At 46.3% G+C, this 21,799-nt stretch overlaps 1 protein-coding gene across 1 annotated transcript in view; it reads left to right on the top strand.

Annotated features, from left to right (window-relative positions):
* Positions 1-5,888: 5,888 nt before the first annotated feature.
* EXT1 (exostosin glycosyltransferase 1) overlaps positions 5,889-21,799 on the top strand; it is a gene marked incomplete at both ends in the record, with an annotated part of 264,824 nt that continues 248,913 nt past the window's right edge. Inside the window, one exon of the mRNA XM_084229290.1 lies at positions 5,889-6,850. Coding sequence (XP_084085416.1) covers positions 5,889-6,850 — 962 coding nt within the window. The remainder of the gene's footprint in view (positions 6,851-21,799) is intronic.

Raw genomic sequence — 21,799 nt, forward strand, 5'->3', positions numbered from 1 at the left:
GCTGACAAGTACAAAGCACCTGGCCCTGGCTTTGATCCTCATAGGGTCCAATCTCTCTCATGTTGTCCTTGCTCATCTTTCCTGCCTGGCTCTGCCCAGGCCTGACAGTCTCCAGTTTTCTTGCGCTTCTCCAAGGAGTTCCATTTCCTTCCTCCTAAGTGGCTCCCAGACTCTAACCCTGGAGAATTAAGAACCCGGGGTTGTTTCCTCTGGAAAGGTGTCAGCCAGCTCTACCCTATGTTTTGGGGATGAAGACCTCAAGGTCTGGCAGGCAAAGGGAATTTCTGGAGGTTACCTAGCAATCTACTATGCAGAGAAGGGCCTGAAAACGAGGCCCCTGCTTCCTGGCTGGGAATCTCTGCTCTCCACAATGCCCCCAGTGGGTCTGCTTGTCTTTTCCATTTTCTTCACATATCACAAAAAGCTGAGACAGGGCCTCCCCAGTGGCGCAGTGGTTGAGCGCTGGGCTGCAAAGCTGCCCACAGCCCCTGCAGCACAGGTTCGATCCCCAGCCACTGGCAAGGGCCCCACATGGCGCGCAGACCTTTCCTGCCATACCCGCTGCTCCCCTCAGCAGTGTACTTTGTCAGTCTGCCTGTTCTGCTCCCTGCTCTGGCTCTGGTGAATTTCCTCACCCTTCCGCGTTTCTGACTGTACCCAGTGCTTGTGTAAATAAATAAATCTTAAAAAAAAAAAAAGAAAAGCTGAGACTTATCAAAATTTTGTGTAACTTCATGAAGAATGGATTACCTTGACAGTTAACCTAAAACCACATATTTTAGAGGCCTTCACCATTTATGGATTTCAATATTCTGGCTTATTTTCACATTTTTGAGCCAATTATGTTTTTCCTATAGCAAATGCAGGAGTGGACCCTTGGACAGCACTTGTGCCTTTGGTGCTTTATACATCCCTGGAAGGAAGACGTCCTTGCCTTTTGTCCATTGGTGACTTTTCCATCTTCCCTTTTCCTCTTTGCTTACACCAGTCAATGACCATTCCAGAATCTGTAAAGCATCTGGAAACTGTTGTGCTTGGTGGGTGATATTTCATATATTTAATGCTGTCGACTTGCAAACATGATCTCACAATCTTGTGTCCATATTTGTCCAAGGGTGTGATGATGAAATCTTACACTTGCCCTGTGCAATGCAGATTGCAAAGGGCTTTCTCATATATTATCCATTTGATCTCATTTCACTGTCATAGAGCCCAGTGAGCTGAGCCTGAAATATGGTGCAGGTACTCCTGATTTTACCAATGAGAATCTGAAACTTAGAGAGGTGAGCTGACTTGCTCAAGGTTATAGAGTTAGTGGAAGCACCAAGGTGAGAATCCACTTCTGGGTTTCATATGTTCTGTGATGTTTTCATATCTTTAGCCCTGGGGAAAAATTACTCCTGGAAAAGAAATCCAGCAACAGATTTAGCTCTCTCTCTCTGTGTGCGTGTGTGCGTGTGTGTGTGTGTGTGTGTGTGTGTGTGTGTGTGTGAGAAGAGAGAGAGAGAGAGAGAGAGAGAGAGAGAGAGAGAGAGAGAGAGAGAAGCTTCCATTTGGCTGACAGACAACAGGATTAATCAGTTCAAGAAATGCTTATTTTGTACAGGCACTGTAGCAGTTGCTGGGACTATTACAGTGACTAAACAGACCACATCCTTGCCTTGTGTAGTTAATATTCTAGATGCAACAGATTAATGTTAGGGGTGGGGGAAAGGCAGTTCTAAGGGCTGGGAGATGGGATAAGGGTTGCCCTTTTATTTAGTGTGGTTAAAGGGGGCCTTATTACTAAGATGGGATCTGAGAAGAAACTTAGAGGAAATGAAGGCATGTGGCTTCATGTGTCATGTGGCTACCTGGGGCCGACAAGGACTAGCATGTACAAAGGCCCTGAGGCCTTTGTTTGTCCTGTCTGGGAAAGAGTAATGAAACCAGTGAGTCAATTGGGATAGAGGGAAAGAGTTCAGGGCAGAAAATGGTAAGGAGAGGTGGGCAGTTAGGGAAGACCCTATAGGACCTTAGAGGTCATGGTGGGGCTTTGGCATTTATACTGCCAGACAGGGAAACTTTCAGGATTTTGTCCAGAGAAGGATACAGCCTGACATACGTTGGCATACCCTCTGAATAAGATATTCTGTGAACAAGAGACTCATTCCTGATTTGAGAAACTGTCATGAAGTTTTTCCCTCAAGCCTGTTCAAGTGCTATGATGAAGCTGAATTTCGGTAAATTTTCATTATTCAGATAGACTAAGCTCTATCCAAGTGCCAGGAATACCCGGGTGTTGGGGATTTGGGAGCTCATAAGTCAGACAGGGCAGCTGCAAGCCCCCCTTACAGTAAAGAAATACAGAGAGTGAGAAATGACTACCAGATTTCAAGTTAATGAGAAGGGCTAGGAAGAAAATAAAACAGAAGGAGAGTAACGATGATACCATTGTAGGGGCTATGTTGGATTCCAGTTAGATTTTGAAATGTGGAATTTCGGCTAAAAATGTTCCATATGTAGAACAATTTACAGTGTACAAATTTAAAGAGACTGGGAAGAAAAGCCTTATTATTCTCACTTTTATTGAGAAACTGAGGTTCAGTGACATTAGGCCACATGCCCCAGGCATTAGTCAGTGACAGATCTAGGGTCTGAATCCAATTTGTGTGTGATTTTCAGTACCAAAGATTTTCTTACCATGAACATATGAGAACAGGACTGGGTGACAGTGGGCTGTGGTGGGGGAAGCAGCAATGTTAGGCAAGATGGAAATAGTGTGACAACGAGGGAAGAGAACACAGAAGACTAAGGACAGTAGCTGGCTCCCCCTGAGGTCACACAGGACAACTGGTAGGATACAGACACTTCGCAATTCCCACAGCCCCAGCTTCATGGGGCTAGGATAATTTGTACCCTGAGCTCCACAGAAGGACCCCTGCTTCCAATGACTGCTCTCAGCAACCCCAGCTGCTGTGTCTGTGTTTTGGGGTGGTGGGGGGGAGACTTGGGTCACATGTGGTTTTCATCACTGCATTTATCTGCATCGTTGTCATTCTATTTGAAGATGACGACCTCCTCATTTCTGTCTCAGGCCTCTCCCAATCATGCATGGGGTACCAGTCAAAGCTGGAAAAGCTACCTCATCATTGGCAGTTAGAATAGGGAGAGGCTTCAGGAATGTACAGTAATGTCTCACCCCTGCCCCTTCCCCCTTTAGTAAAACAAATCTGAAACAACAAATGTCTAAAATTTTCCACTGTATCATTTCACCCTTTCTTGTTATAACCAGCCTGAGCCCTTTGTCCACACCCCACTGGAGTTTTCTGCAGCCTGAGGGAATCTGGGAAGTGTCTGTCCTTAGCTCCTAGTCACTCCCATTATAAACAATCACTAAACAGCTGGCTGCCCTAGGCAACTGTCTGTCCAGCTAGGCCAAGCCCTGGGACTTCAACTATACAAGAGGGTGGGTGGGTGGGGGAGGGGGGTGTTTTTTTGTAAAGCAGAATTCGGGTTCTGGGGCCTGGGAGCTTGGCTGTGACCAGAAATACAGTTTGGGAGCTCACACTCACACAGCTTTGTGGTGGGAAGGGAACAGCTTCAGAGGAACTGCAGGTGTTCTAAATTGTCCAATGAGGGCCTCCCTGGTGGCGCAAGGGGTTAAGACACAACCATGAAGCAATCCACAGTTCAATCCCCGGAGGCGAGAATCCCACATGGCACAGCAGACCTCTCCTGACTCTCCCGCTGCTCCACTCAGCAGTGGATTTCAGTCAGTCTGCCTGTTCTGTTCCTCATTCTGTCTCTGGTGAATCTTCTCACCTCCCACATCTCTGGCCTGTACCCCAGTTCTTGTATGCATAAATAAAAAAATCTTAAAAAAAAATGTCCAATGACTGCCTGGGGGTAGCAGGAGCCTGGGGCTGGGGTGGGCAGGGGCTGTGAAAAGAAGGACAAACCACATCCAACTAATCGTAAATAACATCATTTCCTGTGTCAAGTTTCTCATCCACAGCTGGGACAGCTGGCAGTTCTACGGGTCAGTCATCCCTTAAAACTCTCCTTAGAAAGGGCCAGTCATCCCTGAAAACTGCTCCTTAGAAACCACCGCCACTACCCCAGAGAGAAAATTACATCACTTTAGGGACTGGGACAAGCTTCAATTAACTGGCTCCTTCTCAGACATCAGAAGCATCTTTTTTCGTTGTGAGGGGTCCCCTTCCACAGAATAGACTAAGGGGCCTCACAAAATGAGGGAAGGTTGCTACCCAGGTGAGAATTTAGGACAGCTGTCTCCCCTCAGCACACAGCCCCAGGCATGGCTTGTAGTAATTCCTTCTTCTTGGGGATTGAGGTATCTCTTTGTGGCCAGGCAAAAAGGCTGGGTTATCTAGGGAACACTGGGCCTGCTTAACACCTAGGTGCGACCAAAAAATCAGCGTCTCGGAGGGTCCGAGGGTGTGTGTGTGTGTGTGTGTGTGTGTCTTTGGGGGGGCAGACATGAGTTGGGGGTGGGGACGGGAGCGATCCTTCGGGCGCTCGCTTTCTATGAAGTCTTTCTTTCCTCCGCGCTCCCTGGGGCTCGCCAAACCGCTCCATTTCCAAGCCTCCTCCTCCAGGACCCCCTCACTCCCGGCCTCCAGCTCGGAGAGGCGTTCCCGGCGGGCAGCCGCGGAGCCGGGGCCGTGCGGGGCGCCCGGGTCGGCCGGAGCAGCGGGACCCGGGAGGCGAGCGCCGCAGGTCCCGGGTCCCCGCGCGCCCTGGGGCGCCTCTGGGCGGCGCTGGTTCCCGGCGCTACCTGGGGAGGCAGCGCGGCCCAGGCCGGATCGGGGCGCGGGGCTCGCCGAGGGCCCGGGGGGGCATCAGGGAGCGCCCGACCAAGTGCCCGCCGGGCGCAGCCGGGCAGCCGGGCAGCCCGAGGGTCCCCGCGCCCTGCGCGCACCGCGCGCGCCACGCGCCCCTCGCGCCCCCCGCGCCGCGCCGGCGCCTCTGCCGGCGGCCGGGGGTTATGAATGGGCGCAGCGGAAGCACCGCCCCGCCCGGACGTGACGCCCGGCCAATGGCAGCGCGGGCTGCGTGGATGGATGAGGTCAGCGCTGTCGTGTCGGGAATGGAATGTGTAAGTGTAACATTCAGAACCGGGTAACACTCGGCGACCAGCGCGGCGGGCGGCAGCGATCGCGCGGGGCCTGCGAAGCGCCGCTCGGGGCCGGCACTGCCCGCGGGGAGGACGCGCCGCCGCGCCCAGCGCCGCCTCCAGCCCGGCCGCCGCGCGCCCCGGGGGCCGGCCCCGCGCGCGCAGGAGTAAACACCGCCGGAGTCTCGGAGCCGCTGCAGGAGGGAATAAAGAGACATGCAGGGATTTGTGAGGTTACGGCGCCCCAGCTGCAGGATGCACTAGCCGGCCGAGCCCCGGGGCCGCCGACGGGTGGGAGCCGGCGAGCTCGCTGCACCGGAGTGTGCATGAGTTGAAGTTGCTGTGCCGGGGCTCGTTCTGCACGCTGCCGGCAGGAATCCGGGAGGCGAGCCTCGGAGCGCTTCGTCTTGCCATTGATTGGGCATCGGGAGCTTTTTTCCCCCTTCTCTTTCTTTGCCTCCGTCTTGTTGCATGCAAGAAAATTACAGTCTGCTGGTCGCCCGCCCTGGGTGCGAAATCTCCTGCCCCGCTCTCTCGCGCGTCCATTGTGCAACCCGAAGATGAAAGACCGAAGGGGAGAAAGTTAAAGAAATCGCCCACATGCGCTGGATCAGTCCACGGCTTGGGGAAAGGCATCCAGAGAAGGTGGGAGCGCAGAGTTTGAAGTCTTTACAGGCGGGAAGATGGCGGACAGGAGCGGAAAGTGTTGATTGGGAAACTTGGGTGATTCTTGTGTTTATTTACAATTCTCTTGACCCAGGCAGGACACATGCAGGCCAAAAAACGCTATTTCATCCTGCTCTCAGCCGGCTCCTGTCTCGCCCTTTTGTTTTATTTCGGAGGCTTGCAGTTTAGGGCATCGAGGAGCCACAGCCGGAGAGAGGAGCACAGCGGTCGGAATGGCTTGCACCACCCGAGTCCGGATCATTTCTGGCCCCGCTTCCCGGACGCGCTGCGCCCCTTCGTTGCTTGGGAGCAATTGGAAAACGAGGATTCCAGCGTGCACGTTTCCCCCCGGCAGAAGCGAGACGCCAACTCGAGCATCTACAAAGGCAAGAAGTGCCGCATGGAGTCCTGCTTCGATTTCACCCTTTGCAAGAAAAACGGCTTCAAAGTCTACGTGTACCCGCAGCAAAAAGGGGAGAAAATCGCCGAAAGTTACCAAAACATTTTAGCGGCCATCGAGGGCTCCAGGTTCTACACCTCGGACCCCAGCCAGGCGTGCCTCTTTGTCCTGAGTCTGGATACTTTAGACAGAGACCAGTTGTCACCTCAGTATGTGCACAATTTGAGATCCAAAGTGCAGAGTCTTCACTTATGGAACAATGGTAGGAATCATTTAATTTTTAATTTATACTCCGGCACTTGGCCTGACTACACCGAGGACGTGGGCTTTGACATCGGCCAGGCGATGCTGGCCAAGGCCAGCGTCAGTACTGAAAACTTCCGATCCAACTTTGATGTCTCCATTCCCCTCTTTTCTAAGGATCATCCCAGGACAGGAGGGGAGAGGGGTTTTTTGAAGTTTAACACCATCCCTCCTCTCAGGAAGTACATGCTGGTCTTTAAGGGGAAGAGGTACCTGACAGGGATAGGGTCAGACACCAGGAATGCCTTATATCACGTCCATAATGGGGAGGACGTTCTGCTCCTCACCACCTGCAAGCATGGCAAAGACTGGCAAAAGCACAAGGATTCTCGCTGTGACAGAGACAACACCGAGTACGAGAAGTAAGTGCTGGGCCCACGGGCCTTTGGCCCTGCCCACCTTGGTCCAGGTGTGAGCTGGGGGGGGGGGGGGGGATGGGATGGGTTCCTCTGGAGCCATCTGTCCTCTCCCTTCCTGCTCTGAGCCTGGGACTGAGCCACCTGGTTCAGGAGCGCGTGGTGAGGAGCTGGGGATGAGCGTGAGCTCCTCTGGCCAGTGGAAAAGCCTGGGGCGCTTTCCTGAGCCAAGTAGGCGACAGTGTCTCCTTTTGCTTGGAAAATCTGGGCGATGTGTCTCCTGTGAACCGTGTGGGTTGGATCCAAGTTCAGAAACTGAGCTGCACCAGTGGGTGAAGGTGCGGGAGGGTGTTGGTGAGGGGATCTTGGGGCTGGGGAGGCTCCGAATCCACCCACAGTCTGGAGATCTTCCCCCCAAATTAATGCTTTATTTGCTTTTCTCACCAGCAGGGTTAACTGTTTTCCCTGGAATTTTCCCAACTCAAATTGCCATCTTTCTATGAGCCTCAAATTTGTGTTAGTAGAAGTGTTTTAATTTTAGCTGCTAAACTTTCGGTGTCTGTCCCTGCGAACTCCCATGGCATTGACATTTATGAAGGAGGACAATAAACTCTGTAGGGGCCAGTAATCTTGCGTGCATGTATGCAGGCATGCACTCATTCATTCATTCATTCATTCATTCATTCATTCATATCTGTTTGTACGTATCCTGTCTGCTTCCCAAGAGAAGCTGCTTTAAAAAACCTGGGCCTCTGCCCCACTGCTGTAAACTCCAGTTGCTAATTTAGATTTCCTTTTCTCTTTTGTCTTTACCTATTTGCATGTAAATCAGAGACTGTTACTCTTTGAATGGGTGAGGTGCCTCCTTACCCTCTGGAGGGAGGCAAGTTTTGTCCAGTTGCTAAGTAACTGAGTTGGATACTTTGAAGCCCTTCTTTCTCTTCCTATTCCTTCCCAGTGACAGTAACTGAGACACTGGATTTGGGGTCAAAACTAATGTCCGTAGATCTGCAGCCATCTGAGATGGGAGCGTTAGCAGCAAGTTGATGGGGTCAGCACCCCTGACTCTCACTTGTGTGTGGCTGTGAAAGAGTTAGTGAGCTCTTATAGTGCATTTCCACGTTGCGCCAGTTAAAATCCAGAGCAGACTTGTGCTACCCAGGGAAGGAAGGGGAACCTCGCAGCTGAGCACAAGAGGAACTGGCAGAGGTTGGCAGATTTTGCAATTGATTCATGAAATGCAGACTAGGGGAAACGCTTCGCAAACCTGATTGGAACAGGAAGGGGTCTGGTGGGAAAGAGGCCCTGAAATGAAAGGTTTGATTGTTGTCTGTGGATTTCCGCAGACACTTGGGCCTCTGTGGGAGTGATTGGTAGGGAAATTTAAGTCCTCCTATACTTGATCATAGACAGTGAAGGAGAAAGTAACAAACACTTGGGGTCCCCACTCCCCTGCACCTCCTTGCTTTCAAGCATAAGAAAAACCCCAGACCAGGGCCAATTATGAATTTATATTTTACTCTTCTGCAGACACTGTCATGTGTGAATGTTGGATGCAGTTGCCATGGATTAAAATTTTCCCACAGAGAAACAAACTATGGTTAGTAATGAACTGCTTTGTTTACACGGCATTTACATTGCCCTGTTCCTGTGGGTGCTTGTAGGAAAAAAATGCTTATAGCCTTTCAGGAATTTCTTTGTCTGGCTTATGGTGGAGTGACTGGAGATCAAGTGTAACCTTTCAGTGTCTTCTAAAGCAGTCTCACTGATTTTTTTGTAGCAGCATCGTGGGGGTCTTCATTCTTCTAAGGGACCTGGGGCCGAGATCTGACTTTAGGAGATCTGATTTATACATTTGTTTGAGAAACATCCTCAAGCGGCAAAAACAATCACTTCTGTACCTTCTTCTTCCCCAAGTAAACTATTAAATCTCTATGATCTCCGCTGAAGCTTTTTCTAGAGATTGGCAGTGAAGACATGAGGGGCTGGTTTCCTCGAAACTTTAATTTTTGCTAATTAAATTTAACTAATTTTTGAGCCCTTTGTGATTGGGCCAAGAAATCTGACACCCACAACCCTTGTTTTGGTTTATGTTTAAAGACCACAAGGGGTCAGGACCTCAGGATTGGGTCTCCTAGGAAAAGTGGCATTTAGTTAGGAAAGCAAGTTTGCTCTTCCTGCAGAGCAGAGATTTCTTCAGCAGAGTCACATCTGGGTGTTCTTCATGCTCCCCTTTTGCATTCTTTTCAGCTTTAACCTATTGAAAAGGACGGGATGGTGCCGCAGAACGTTTATATTCATTAGCTTGGTCTGTCTGGAGTTTTAACTCGTTCTCTCCTTGGTTTATTCGAACTCTTTATCTTTGAGAAATGGTGCTTGCAAACATTATGGCCTTTTACTATTGACTTTGGAAAGCATGAAGATGAAGAATGAACCTTGAAATGTGGTGAGGATACTCATGCAGAACAAGCAATGGCTGTTGTGCTCTGAAGTCCAGCAACCGCTGTGCTACTTACAGTGAGTTTTCTGTAAGTTCGCCTTGTGGATGTGAGATGCAAAACTCCCAGCAAATAAATACTCATCACTCTCGGGTTTGAGAGGGTAAACTGATACTGACGTAAGGTCACTAAAAGTGGTTGCAACTTGATTTCTCACACTGACTGTTGTGTGACTCAGATACATCATCTGAAACATCAGTTTATCCTTTTTTTGTGGTGAGTTTTATTTTGTTTAATTTTTTTAAAAAAAGATTTATTTATTTATACACACAAGAGCGGGGGTACAGGCCAGAGATGTGCAGATGGGGGTGGTAAGAGGATCCACCAGAGACAGAGTGGGGAACAGAACAGGCAGATTGACTGAAGCACACTGCTGAGGGGAGCAGCGGGCAAGGCAGGAGAGGTCTGCCGCACCATGTGGGTTTCTCCCTGGCTGGCCGGGGATCGAACCCGTGCTTCAGAGGCTGCGGATAGCTTCATAGTGCGGTGCTAAACCCCTTGCACCACCAGGGAGGCCCTTTATGGTGAGTTTTAGACTGCTTCAGGGTGCCCTAATCATTCATTTGGTAATGGCTCCTAAAAACACAATCAATTCATCTCCTTCCTTCCTTTATTGGCAATTGTCTATGAAAAGACTTCCATTTCATTTGCTGCCACAAGCAAACACCATTTTAGCTTTGGACTTATGGGGTCTGGAAATTAGATTGAACATTTATGGGGCCATGTATATAGGATAGATAAGTATATTAACTAAAAAGTTGCTTTTAGCTAAATTTAGCCTTATGTGACCATAAAGGGATAAGTGCTAAGTGGTGGAGGACTTTCATCTTACCTGTACTTTTAAAACTGAAAATCAGACACTTATTTTGAAAGATATAAAAGAATGACATGGAATGAAGGAATACACCTTTCTCCAGTAATGGAGCCATATTTTTGACGCAGATCTCCAGGAATATATTACAATATCCATTCTTATGACATCTATAATTAATTTTCCTTAGTTACATATATATTAACAGATGTAGGTGACACTGGCGAAAATAAGTGATGAGGTGATTTGTAATGAGGATTTACAGAAACTCTGTTTTACATCCTTTGAGCTTCTTATGCAGTCTTACGGAATCACTGTATTTTGCATGAACTTCATAGTTCAAATCCCTTCAAAGGACATTATTGTGAAACTTTAAATTGGGCTTTCTGAAAGAGAAGAAAGAAGGAAATGAGAGGTGGCGTCTGTCTTTGACCCCTTCCAAAGAACGGTGGTGAATATTTTAAGCCACTCTTCTGGGAACACAGTATTTTGTATCCCTTTTGGGCACCTTATCCTGTGTTTGCTGAAGCTGCACCTCACAATTCTGGTATTTTTAAAGGTTTAAAAGCTAAGTGATCATTCATCTTCCAGCATCCTTATTTTACGGATGTGGAAACAGAGGGATAGAATGTTGAAGTGATTTGCTTGCAGCCAGAAAGATGAGGTCTTCTGGATTTTCCCCCCTGAAATTCATCTTTAATTGTCCCTCTTTAATTACAGACACACTTGAAAGATCTCTAGACACAGAGATCTTTATTGATGGTGTTTCTGATGGGATTTCTCTTGAAATACTTTGGGGAGCTGACCAAGATTTTGGACATACTTTGCAAAAAAAAAAAAAAGAACATATACACATACAATTTGTCATATGAGTCTCACATTCTACCAGCTGAGCTAGCCAGGAACTTAAAATTTATCATATAGTTTTAGGGATTGACATAGTCTCTACTAAGGGCCTTCTCAGACTTAAGAACTCTTGCACTAGTGCTTACATTTTGCTTTTCATTGCAAACTAATGTGGTTGGAACCTTGGAGCTGTTGAGTCTGAGTATTTTTGGGGATATTTCAATTAAGCCCTAAGGGTTTTAGGGCATAGCCTGGGAATGAATTCATAAGTTCAATTTAGATGCATTTATAGGAAAAAATAGACACAAGAAGTAATTTAAGATCATTATTTGTTTATTCCACATCATCCCACACTATATTAACAGTTGTTGTGAGCCAGTTCATGATCCAGCGTTGAATCTTAGGTGAATGTTTTCCTTTTCCAGAGTGAAAGGTGGAAATTGTGATTCTCAGGTTTCAAATGTAAAGTATTAGCACTTTTCCTACTGATGGGTATATGAAAGCAAGGCATTTCTAAAATAAACCACATAAGCACAGTTTGAAAATCAAGATAGGGTCAGCCCCATGCAAGATTATGAGGTTGCCAAGTGGGTCTGCTGGCACTGAGGTTTCAGTTCTCTCTGCTCCCCCCTTTCTCACCTCCCTCTCACCTTATTTTCTGAAGAGCACCTCATACACATGGAATCCCCAAATAAAGATTAGGGTGTTGTGTGTTGCTTCTAGTGACATTTGTATTTTGAATGAGTCTGGTTCAATAAGTGGCAATATCGAGAGGAATCTGTGACCTAAACTAGGGCCCTGCAAGATTTTGTCATACAGAGAATGCTGGCTCCTAAGACTTGGGTGGGCCTTTGGTACCCCCGGAAGGTCACCTGTGGTTCCTTTGACCGACAGCACCTTTGGATGGCACAAACTTGGCAAAAGTGGAGATGTCATACCGTGTGTGTGTGTGTGTGTGTGTGTGTGTGTGTGTGTGTGTGTGTGTGTGAAAATTCTCTTTGTTGGAAGGCCTCCCCAAAACACAGTGCAGGGAACACCTACCAGTAATGACCTTGTGTATGCTAATGTCACACCAAAGGTCCCTTGCAAGGTCTCTGGCCATCTTACAGCGGTGTCAACTAAGACCAGTTGTGGTGAGGTGGTATTTCTGAGGCTGCAGAAGTGGCTGACCTGAGGTGAACAGCCCAGGTTTCTGGCTACCACTTATCTGTGGTTCTCACTGAGGTCTGCTGCTGCCTCACTCCGTTCGCTCTTCAGAGCAGTCCTGGTCAGGCTCAGTGGGCCTTAGACTCGACAGTCCAAACTTGTTCCCTAGTCAAGCATGAACAGAGTAGCTCAGGTTTCTCTGTGCTTAACCACCAGTTGTTTTTATTGCAAAGTGCTTTTTTATTTCAATGATGTAAGAGGTGGGTTCCATCCCCACTGCTTGCAGACCCAAAAGGGTTTGAAAATCTAAGTCACTCGGGGTGAGTAAATGCTGGCATTCTAACCTGGGAGTTTGAATTCCAAAAGTCCACTTTGGAGTCCACCAAGATTTCCATCTGTTTACCTGTCAGTTAGTAGTGAGTTTAGAGTGATGCAGGTGTTTGTGTATCAGATTTCTTTCTCCACTGCTTTTCTGTATAAACACATCGCCTAAGGGGAAAATTTGGTAGAGATATGATAAAGATTGCCCAGGATTGTGACATTTAAGCATTGAATTTCTTGGTCTCTTCTATTCTAGAAGCATAATAATGTTGTCTAAGTAGATTATGCTTTTAATTCTCCCCTCCAGCTCTGCTAAGAAAAGTGAGGAAGCAAATGATGTGACCTTTGCCCTCACTGATCATGCCATTTGGGGCTTCCCTCTGTAATTGTAAGTGAACCCTTTGAATGGAGCTTGGAGTGACTGTTGCCCCACATAGACCATGAAATGAAAGGCCCATTGGAAGATTCTGGAAAAACAGCACTTAAAATGTAGAAGATATAAATATGAAAATAAATGTCTTCTCTAATCCCCCTGCAAAGCGCTCCCCATTACACGAGCTAAACACTATCTAGCCTTGGCGTCGGCCTGTTATAACACACAGGTATGCCTCTATGTTTATATCGTTCTGTCTCTGCTTATCCAAGTAACTTGTATAAGTACGTTAATTATGATTTGATGAATAGTGAGTAAATAATGGATTCAACACATTTCCCTTCAATGCCTCGATTGTGCCAGGCACAGCGTTCCATGTGTCAGAGGACCTGGGGTTCCTGCTGTGGTCAGACCAACGCTTGGCCTTTCTCACCAAGGCTGTTGGTCTTGTGGATGTGAAGTCAGACTTTAAATGTATTTTGGGCTATTGCTTTTTTCTTCACATTATCCAAGAGCATTGTCCTGTTCAACTAAATAGTAAAACCCTGTTAAAATAATTAAAGGGCCTCCCTGATGGCACATAAGGCAACCTATGAACCTCTCTGCAGCCACTGCAGCACGAGTTCGATCCCCGGCCAGGGAGCTACCCACATGGTGCAGCAGACCTCTCCTGACTCGCCCGCTGCTCCCCTCAGCAGTGTATTTCAGTAGATCTGCCTGTTCTGTTCCCCACTCTGGTGAATCCTCTCACTCCCCACAACTCTGGCCTGTACCCCAGTTCTTGTATGGATAAATACATCTTTAAAAAAATTAAAAAAATAATTAAATTAGGATTTTTATTGACAGCGTGATTCCCCCCATCTCATAGTTGAGCGTGACCATTTGCATTTTCTCAGCAAGGAATCTTTTTTTTCCCATCACAGATACATCTGTGACAACTTTCACTGACTGAGTATTTCTTTTTTCCTTGTCTCTCTCAGAAAACAACACAGAACTTGCTCTCCCCCACCCCCAACCTAACCCAGTTGGAGGAATAGCAATTTTTAAGGTGAGGCCGCCACCCATTTAGAGAAGTCGCCATCTTTAAATGACTGCTTAGATAAACATTTGTAGGTGTTAATTGGTCCTGCAGGGGGTCTTTGAAGCTCCTACAGCCTTTCCTCCCTTTGAAGTTTTGTTTTTGCTGGAGCCAAAACCTCCCTGTGTCTGCACTGTTCAGGCAGCCTTCAACTTCCTGCATTGTACACCCTTCCCTGGATTTCAGAATCTGCAGGCCTCTCCTGGGTAGGCCTTGTAGCTGCATCAGGTTATCGAGGCCCTTGTTTCCAGTGTCTCTTTGGTGGTTGATGTCGAGGTCCATTGGAGGTGACTTGGGCAGAGAGATTCACTCCAGGATAGGTATGGTCTGGGGTTGCCTGATGGATGAGCACTTGTGGAAATCATTAAAAAGCCCAGGCAGAAAGTCAGGTGAACCACCAGCTTGTCTAGTTATGTTTAGGGCTTTTGTAGCATCCTGTCTGCTTGGAACATCCTGTCTTCTGTGCACAGCCTGTGACCCTGGAGCAGGACAGTCAGGACCCACACAGTCCTGGACACTGTTCTTCCCCTCTCAATCTTAGTTTACACATCTGCAATTGGAGATCAAAACACTCACCTCACGGGCTTGCAAAGTGGTTCAGATGAGGTGGAGCGTGTGCATGAGCCTTGTAACGTGCTCTGTGAGGTGGGATGATTATTAAAATCACCTTCCTACCTTTTCCCAATCAACCACAGAGGTTCTTAGCATCATGACTCGGCTCTTCACAGCTAAGCCACAGATATCACTCTGCCCATCTCTTCCCCTATCACGTCACCACCCTGGAAGGCCAGTCATTGTCTCTGTGAGTGGTGAAAAGTCTTCTCTGTGACCTTCAAACGGGGGCATGTAGGTGGCCTGGGCAGGGGTGGGGGCAGGGAGCCGGTGGTCTCAGACAGCAGGGGCATCCTTGACTCCAAGCTCTCCAAGTACCCTGCGTAAGAGCGCTCAGCCTGCAGGTTATTCCTTTGCAGTTGCCTTATCTGCCTTCACCGGAGCTCAGGTCCTCACTCGCCTCCCTGGACAGGGTGGGCAGGCCAAGTTGCAAAGAATAGAAAAAACACTCAGGCTACCTGAAGTCATGGGCTTTATTGGGAGGATGACATGGAGCTGAAACTGACATAAATCTGCTTGCTCAGGTGGGTTCTCAGGACCCAGTACAATACCTTTCTTCCCTCTCTGGGTCTTTGCCTCGCCATCACCAGCACCTCCATCCCTGTGCACACCAACTACTGGCCACACTTTCCTGAATTCACTCCTCTGGGCCCTGGAGCAGACCGGCCTGATTGGCTCTACCAGGTAATCATTACTCTTGGGGACATAGCTGTTCCTGTTAGGCCACGTTGCAGGGATGGTGGTGATCTCATTGGTTAAAACATGGCCCTGTCACTTTGCCATTCTTGATTTAATTGTTAGCCATCCACCTGCAAAGAACAGCCTACACTTGCTTCCTGGAATAGGGGATTGTGGTTAAGGGAAGTTGGCTGTGACAGCCACTGCTGAAGCCATATCCTGTTGGCACGAACAACTTCAATCCAGGTGAGGATGGTAAGAGTGATAGCGACTACTCTTTCATGCCAGTGTTCTGGGTGCCTGGTTGTGGGCAGTGTCTTCTTTGACCTATGTGTTCACCCTGGCAGGGATATCCTCATCTTAGATGCAAACCTGAGAATCGGGAAGCCCTCCGATTTCCAGATCTGCTTTATGAACCGGGCATCTACTACTTCTGCACAGTGAGCTGAAATAGGGTCGCACACTGATAAGGATCACTTGGGCTTCTCACCTAGAATTTACTGAATCTAACTTTAAAGAGACATTTCTAACCAGTTTGGTAATCTGGTTTCTCAGCCACAGTAGATGAAAGAGAGGGATGTTTGCAGACAGATCCAGCAGAAGGGACAGCAGGCACCCACACATAAGGAGGCAGGCCAGGAGTTGGTTCGATGTATCACCCACAAAAAGTCAAGCAGCACAGTGATTTAAGGACAGCTGCCCAGTGCCCGAGAGTGTGTCCCACAGACACTGCAGGGCTGTGCTGTGGGTCCCCCCTCAGCTGCACCCTTGTCACCAGCCAGTGCTTTTGTCAATGTTGAATGAACTCCGCCATGGTGTGCTCTTGACCAGGAGGCATCTTTTGTGTGCTACCTTTTTTTTTTTTTTTTTTTAAAGATTTATTTATTTTTGCATGCAAGAGCTGGGTTGCATGCCGGGGTGCGGGGGGAGAGGGGTGAGAGGCTTCACCAGAGATAGAGTGGGGAACAGAACAGGCAGATCTACTGAAATACACTGCTGAGGGGAGCAGTGAGCAGGACAGGAGAGGTCTGCTGCCCATGTGGGTCAGCTCCCTGGCCAGGGATCGAACTCATGCTGCAGTGGCTGCTGATAGCTTGATAGTGTTGAGATTTAACCCCTTACACCACCAGGGAGGCCCCTGCTGCCCTTTGTTTAAGAAAGGGGAAGAACAGGTAATGCATTTTATAGCTTTTTAACCCCGATGGATCAAGTATTTTTTTTCATTTTGGTGCTTCTAAGAATAAACTCTTAATTTGGAAACTTGTCTACCAAGTATAGCAACTGCCCCAAAAGTTCCAGATATGTAGAATTAGCATTGGATTTCTAGTATCTGTGGCTACCTCAGGTTTCTGGGGTGTTAGGACACCCCCATACTTTAAAGTAAGAAGTGAAAAATGGGCTGTGACGTAAGCTGTTCTGTGTTGACTAGCATCCAGGATGATTTAGGCGGTGGGCCCAGGTGCAGAGAGTGGCCCTGGTTTGGGGTTGGCTTGCCCCCCAAGCTGCAGCTTGGGACAGAAGTGCCTGTGAGGCCATGGTAAAAGTGCATCTGGTCTGTGGTTTAGGGGGTGCTCTGGCAGGTATTTGGGGTACATAGCAGTGTTTCGTTTTGCTTTTTTCCTCATTCTTCAGGGTGTTCAGGATGGGACCCGAGGGGTGGAGGTATGAAATGGGTTTCACACGTCTCCACTGCCCTCTCAGACAGCTGGAAACCAGCACAGCACTGGTGATACACAATGTGATCGTGCCACCACGGTCTTGCCTTAGAGGCTTGAACTTTCCTTAGAGGCTTCTCATAGTCCCTCCACACCATTTCAAGTTGATTTTGGTCCACTCTGCCTGCCTCTTCACCCCCTGGCAACACCCATGGCCAAGCTAACTTCTCTTCCTTCTCCCCTGTCCACTTTCCCTTCACCCTTGTCTCTGCTTGGGAATGCTCCCCCCCAGGCCATCTCCTTATTCCAGACTCACTTCCTTTATGACTCAGACTGGGTAACAGTCTCCTGAAAGGTGCTGTAATAGAGCAGCTGTGGTTTTATATTTCCTTAGATAGCACTTTGTCTCCTTCCCCAGGAAGTTGTACAGGCCCCAAGGAGTGGATTCATGTTGAATTTTCACTAATTGCTTAACATATACTTACTGAGCAACTACTGTGTGCAGTTACTAGGGATTCAACAATAAACAGAGCAGACACTTGCCCTGCCCTCTAGATGCTTAATTTAGCATCTGGAGCCTGATGATATACCAACTATGGCATCTACTAGAATGTGCTAGATATTTCAGAGCAAAGTGGCTTTGGAATGAGGTCAGGTAGGGCAGTAGATCTCAATTTTTGGAGCTTCTGGAAATTAATTGGATCTGGGCCCTATTATTGGCCAGTTGTACTCTAGGAATGAAGTCCTGGGTTCTTGAAAAGCTTACCAGGTTATGCTGACTGCACATGGGGTAGAGGGGCTTGGTGGGTTTTACAGTTTTAAATATCTTGGGTGGGGGGAGAGCTCCTTGGGAAATGACATTGAGCTCCCACGCCATTGTATCTTTAGGGAGTTCAGCACGCTATCTCACTGGTGGTACTGGGGACTTGGTTTCTGTTGAATAAATGGAAAAAAAAAGACATAGATTTAATAGATGAAAATATTAATTCTTTAACCATGGTTTCAACGTATGGACTCTGTAGACATGTCTGGTTTTCACCCCAGATCTTCCCATAAGTCTTCCAAGTTCATTTGGATCATTAGCTTGTTCACCCAGAATTTCTTAGGTTTTCAAATGGGGTGTTTCTGCCAATAATTTTTTTTCTGAGGTAGTTTCTCCACCCCATTTGGATTGCTCTGTTGAATGTATCAATGAAACTAAATTAAAATTAACAGAGGGTGTTTGCTGCATATTGTGCATTTGAAGAATTTATTGCTACAGGAAAAACCATTATTTTTTTTATCATTTTATTTTAAGTGTTAGTAGATATTGGGAATTTTGCCCCCCCTTAATTACGAATTTTCTCCCAAATGGTTGGTTGACTATAACTTTTGCCTTACATTTTTTAACTTAGGTTAGATCCAAATTCTGTTAACTGACTCTAAAGCATTGCCCCAGAGTATATAGTCACAGTGCTTAATTGAGCTATCAGGCTTCTAATGAATTCATATTGAGATTTATCATTTAATTAAAAAGCAAAGGGGAAAAAAGCAAAGGGAAGGTGAACCATTGTTTCTCCCATTGGCCTCCATTTCCTGCACTGAACATCTCCTGACTTGTTGGAGTTCACTTATGGAATTGCAGAGAAATCACTTAAAAATATGCTAGGAACATAGATAAAATGGAGGATGTGTAGTTATCACAATGACCTGACTTCTTAGTATCCCCTAAAAATTGATTGAGACTTGGTGGCAATCATATGACACTTGATTAAGTAGGAATTACGTTTTTACAAAGCTTGGGAAGGTCATTTTCCAAAATGATTTCTAGATCTGTATATCTGAGCCAATCAGAAAATCTAATCAGAGGGAATCTGATACTGAAATGCTTTGGCTTTGCTGAGAGGCAGAGAATAAATTTTTCTTGAAAACACCATTTCTTATATGCTACATGCTCCTTTAAAATTCACACTGCATTAAAAAAGCTACCTTTAAGCAACACCTTTTATGATAACTGCATTTTTAAGTATTCAAGTGTAATGTTGCAAACCTGTAAATGTAGGGCAGTCAGACTCTTATTGATTCAGAGTGGAAATGTATAATATTTTCTGTATTTAGATGGCAGAATTATATTGCCTGCTTTTAAAAAATTGAACAGTATTTTATGTTAAGGTAAAATTTAAGTACCTCAATGTTTAGTACAGTTCAATGACAGAATAGTATTTTTCTACACTTACTTTAGCCATATTTAAGGAGTAACTTAAGAGGGTACAAGTGGTAAAAAGGGTAAAATATAAAAATAAGTATTTTTATTGATACATCATTGATATTTAACATTGTATGAATTTGGAGTATATAGCTTAGTGATTTGTATATATTGCAAAATGATCATCAGTGAGTTTAGTTAATACCTGCAATATTGTGACTTACTAGATATATATATTTTGACCAAACTGGAAATTATACAACACAGTATTTTTAAAAAATATTTATTTATTTATGCATACAAGCTCTGGGGTACAGGCCAGAGATGCAGGGGGTAAGAGGATTCACCAGAGACAGAGTGGGGCACAGAACAGACAGATTGACCGAAATACACTGCTGAGGAGGAGCAGCGGACGAGACAGGAGAGGTCTGCTGCACCATGTGAGTCAGCTTCCTGGCCACCTGGGGACCAAACTTGTGCTGCAGAGGCTGCAGATTGCCTTGTAGTGCGGTGCTTAACCCCTTCTGCCACCAGGGAGGCCCCCTCAATACAGTATTATTAACTACAGACACGTACTGTATGGGTCATTCCCAGGACTTATTTATTTTATAGCTAGATTTATTTACTATTAAAAGTTATTTTCTAACTTTTATCCAGTTCATCCACCCCTACTCCATTTAAGGTAATCACCTCTCTGTTCTCTTTATCTACATGTTTGGTTTATTTTAAATTCCACATAGAAGTGACTTCATGCAGCATTTGACTTCCTATTTCTGACTAATTTCACTTGTCGAAAGGCCTCAGGATCTATCTGTGTTGTTGCAAATGGCAGGACTTTTTTGTTTTCTAAGGCTGAGTAATACTTCACTGTGTGTGTATACACACACATTTTCTTTATTCATTCATCAGTTGATAGACACTTAGGTTGGCCACATGTCTATTATTTACTATAACACTGTTAGAATTAATCTTATGTTTCTATAAAAATAAACTAAGAAAACAGCAGCCTTAAATGCAAAGTACGAACTAGATATTCTAGGGCGTGTTCGTGACTGAGCTTCCCGGACCTTAGTTTCCCTCCTGTGGAATTTCTGCACAGAGATCTTGGAGCTCCTCCCTCATTTGGAGCTCTTGGGTCTGTAATTATAATTTTAAGTGTCTGTCTGTCTGTTTTCGCTTTGTCCAAGGAGGGGAACATGGCATTCCACCATGTTGTCTTGGTTTCAGATAGTTTTATCTTGAGGGAAGAGCAGTACAATCATGGGAGTGACCTTAAAGATCTAGTGTCACTCTCTAAGGAAATAGAAATCCAGAGAAGTTGGGCAGCTTGCCCAAGGTCATGCAGCTGGTTGTGACAGAATTGGGGAAAGAACACACATCCCTTGCCTTGTAGCCAAGTATGGCCTGGAGGTCATGCACATGGTCTATGGAGATGGGTGGCTTGAATTCAAAGGTGGCTGTGCCACTTGCTGTAAAGCCTTGGGCAGCTTGCACGACCGCTGGTTTCTTCACATGGAAAATAAGAATGATACTGACTCCTACTTCATAGGGTTGTTACTGTGAGGAGTAAATGAGTAACAGTACATGTCATATGCTTAAGAACGGTGCTTGGTGCATCCTAAGTACTCAGTAAATAATCACTGTTACTGTCAGTAATGCTCTCTTCCATTAAACTACACAAGACTCGTATAATTTCAGACTTACCATTTGTGTGTATTTGTCATTGTTTTCATTTTTTTCATTTGATCTGTCTGTTTACAGCTCATTATAATTGCAGTGTGCAATGTGATACAGTAGCTTGCCAGTCATATAGAAGCTCTTGGTGGTTTGGCAAGTGCCCAGAATTCCAACCACCTGTGGAGACTGTTGCCAAATACAGTAGATTTTCATTTCCCGGAAGTTGTTCAACCAAGAGTGCCAATCATTAACAGGACTTTATGCCTTTAAGAAAAATTCTTTCTCCTTTTACAAAAGTATTATGTTTCTTGCAAATGCTGTGAGCCTAAGCATCCCATAGGTCCTCTTGTGCCTGCCTCTTGAAAAAGCATTAAAACATTGGTGGATGTGCCAGGGGGATCACCTGGCATGGCTTTCTGGGATAAACCTGCACAAGACATAGAAGATGAAAACTGTCTTTTCTTCCCTAGCAAGTCAAGTGGCCAAAGAGGATCTCTTTGTGCTGGGGCACTTAGCAAATCAGGACAGGGAAACAGTGGTTCTCTGTGGTGTTTCTGTGTGTTAAATTGAAGCCCGCACAACTGTCCTTGATAAACTTAACAGCAGCAGTCTGGTGGACTTTGGGGTGGACATGTTAGCCTGCGTTTTGAAGATCTGGGTGGGTCAGATACATTGTAACTCATATTTTCATTCCTCCCAGAAGTTGCAGCTGCATTTAGGAACACACACATTTTCTAAGAGCTTTATTATACTACCATTTGGCCACCAAATCCAGATGTTCTCTGATTCTTATTGGGTTTGGCATTATAGCAGGCTGTGCTGTGATTGGACTATTCCCTGAGTCTGACCCTTCACCTTGAACCTTGCTATAGCCAAAAAAGATCACATCCGTGCTATAAATCGCAGGCTCATACTATGTTCTCGAACATCAGCTTTTGGAATAGGCACTCAAGTGACTGGTTTACTTAGTGTAAGTGAGACCTTCCTGCCCTAAAAGCCAAGTTTGTATTCCTTGATTCCAGGTGAGACACAGGTAGGTGTTTTATGCACAGTAGAGATTGTAGGCCTGTCTTAG

This window comes from Talpa europaea (assembly GCF_964194135.1).
Source record: "Talpa europaea genome assembly, chromosome: 3".
Classification (NCBI taxonomy): Eukaryota; Metazoa; Chordata; class Mammalia; order Eulipotyphla; family Talpidae; genus Talpa; species Talpa europaea.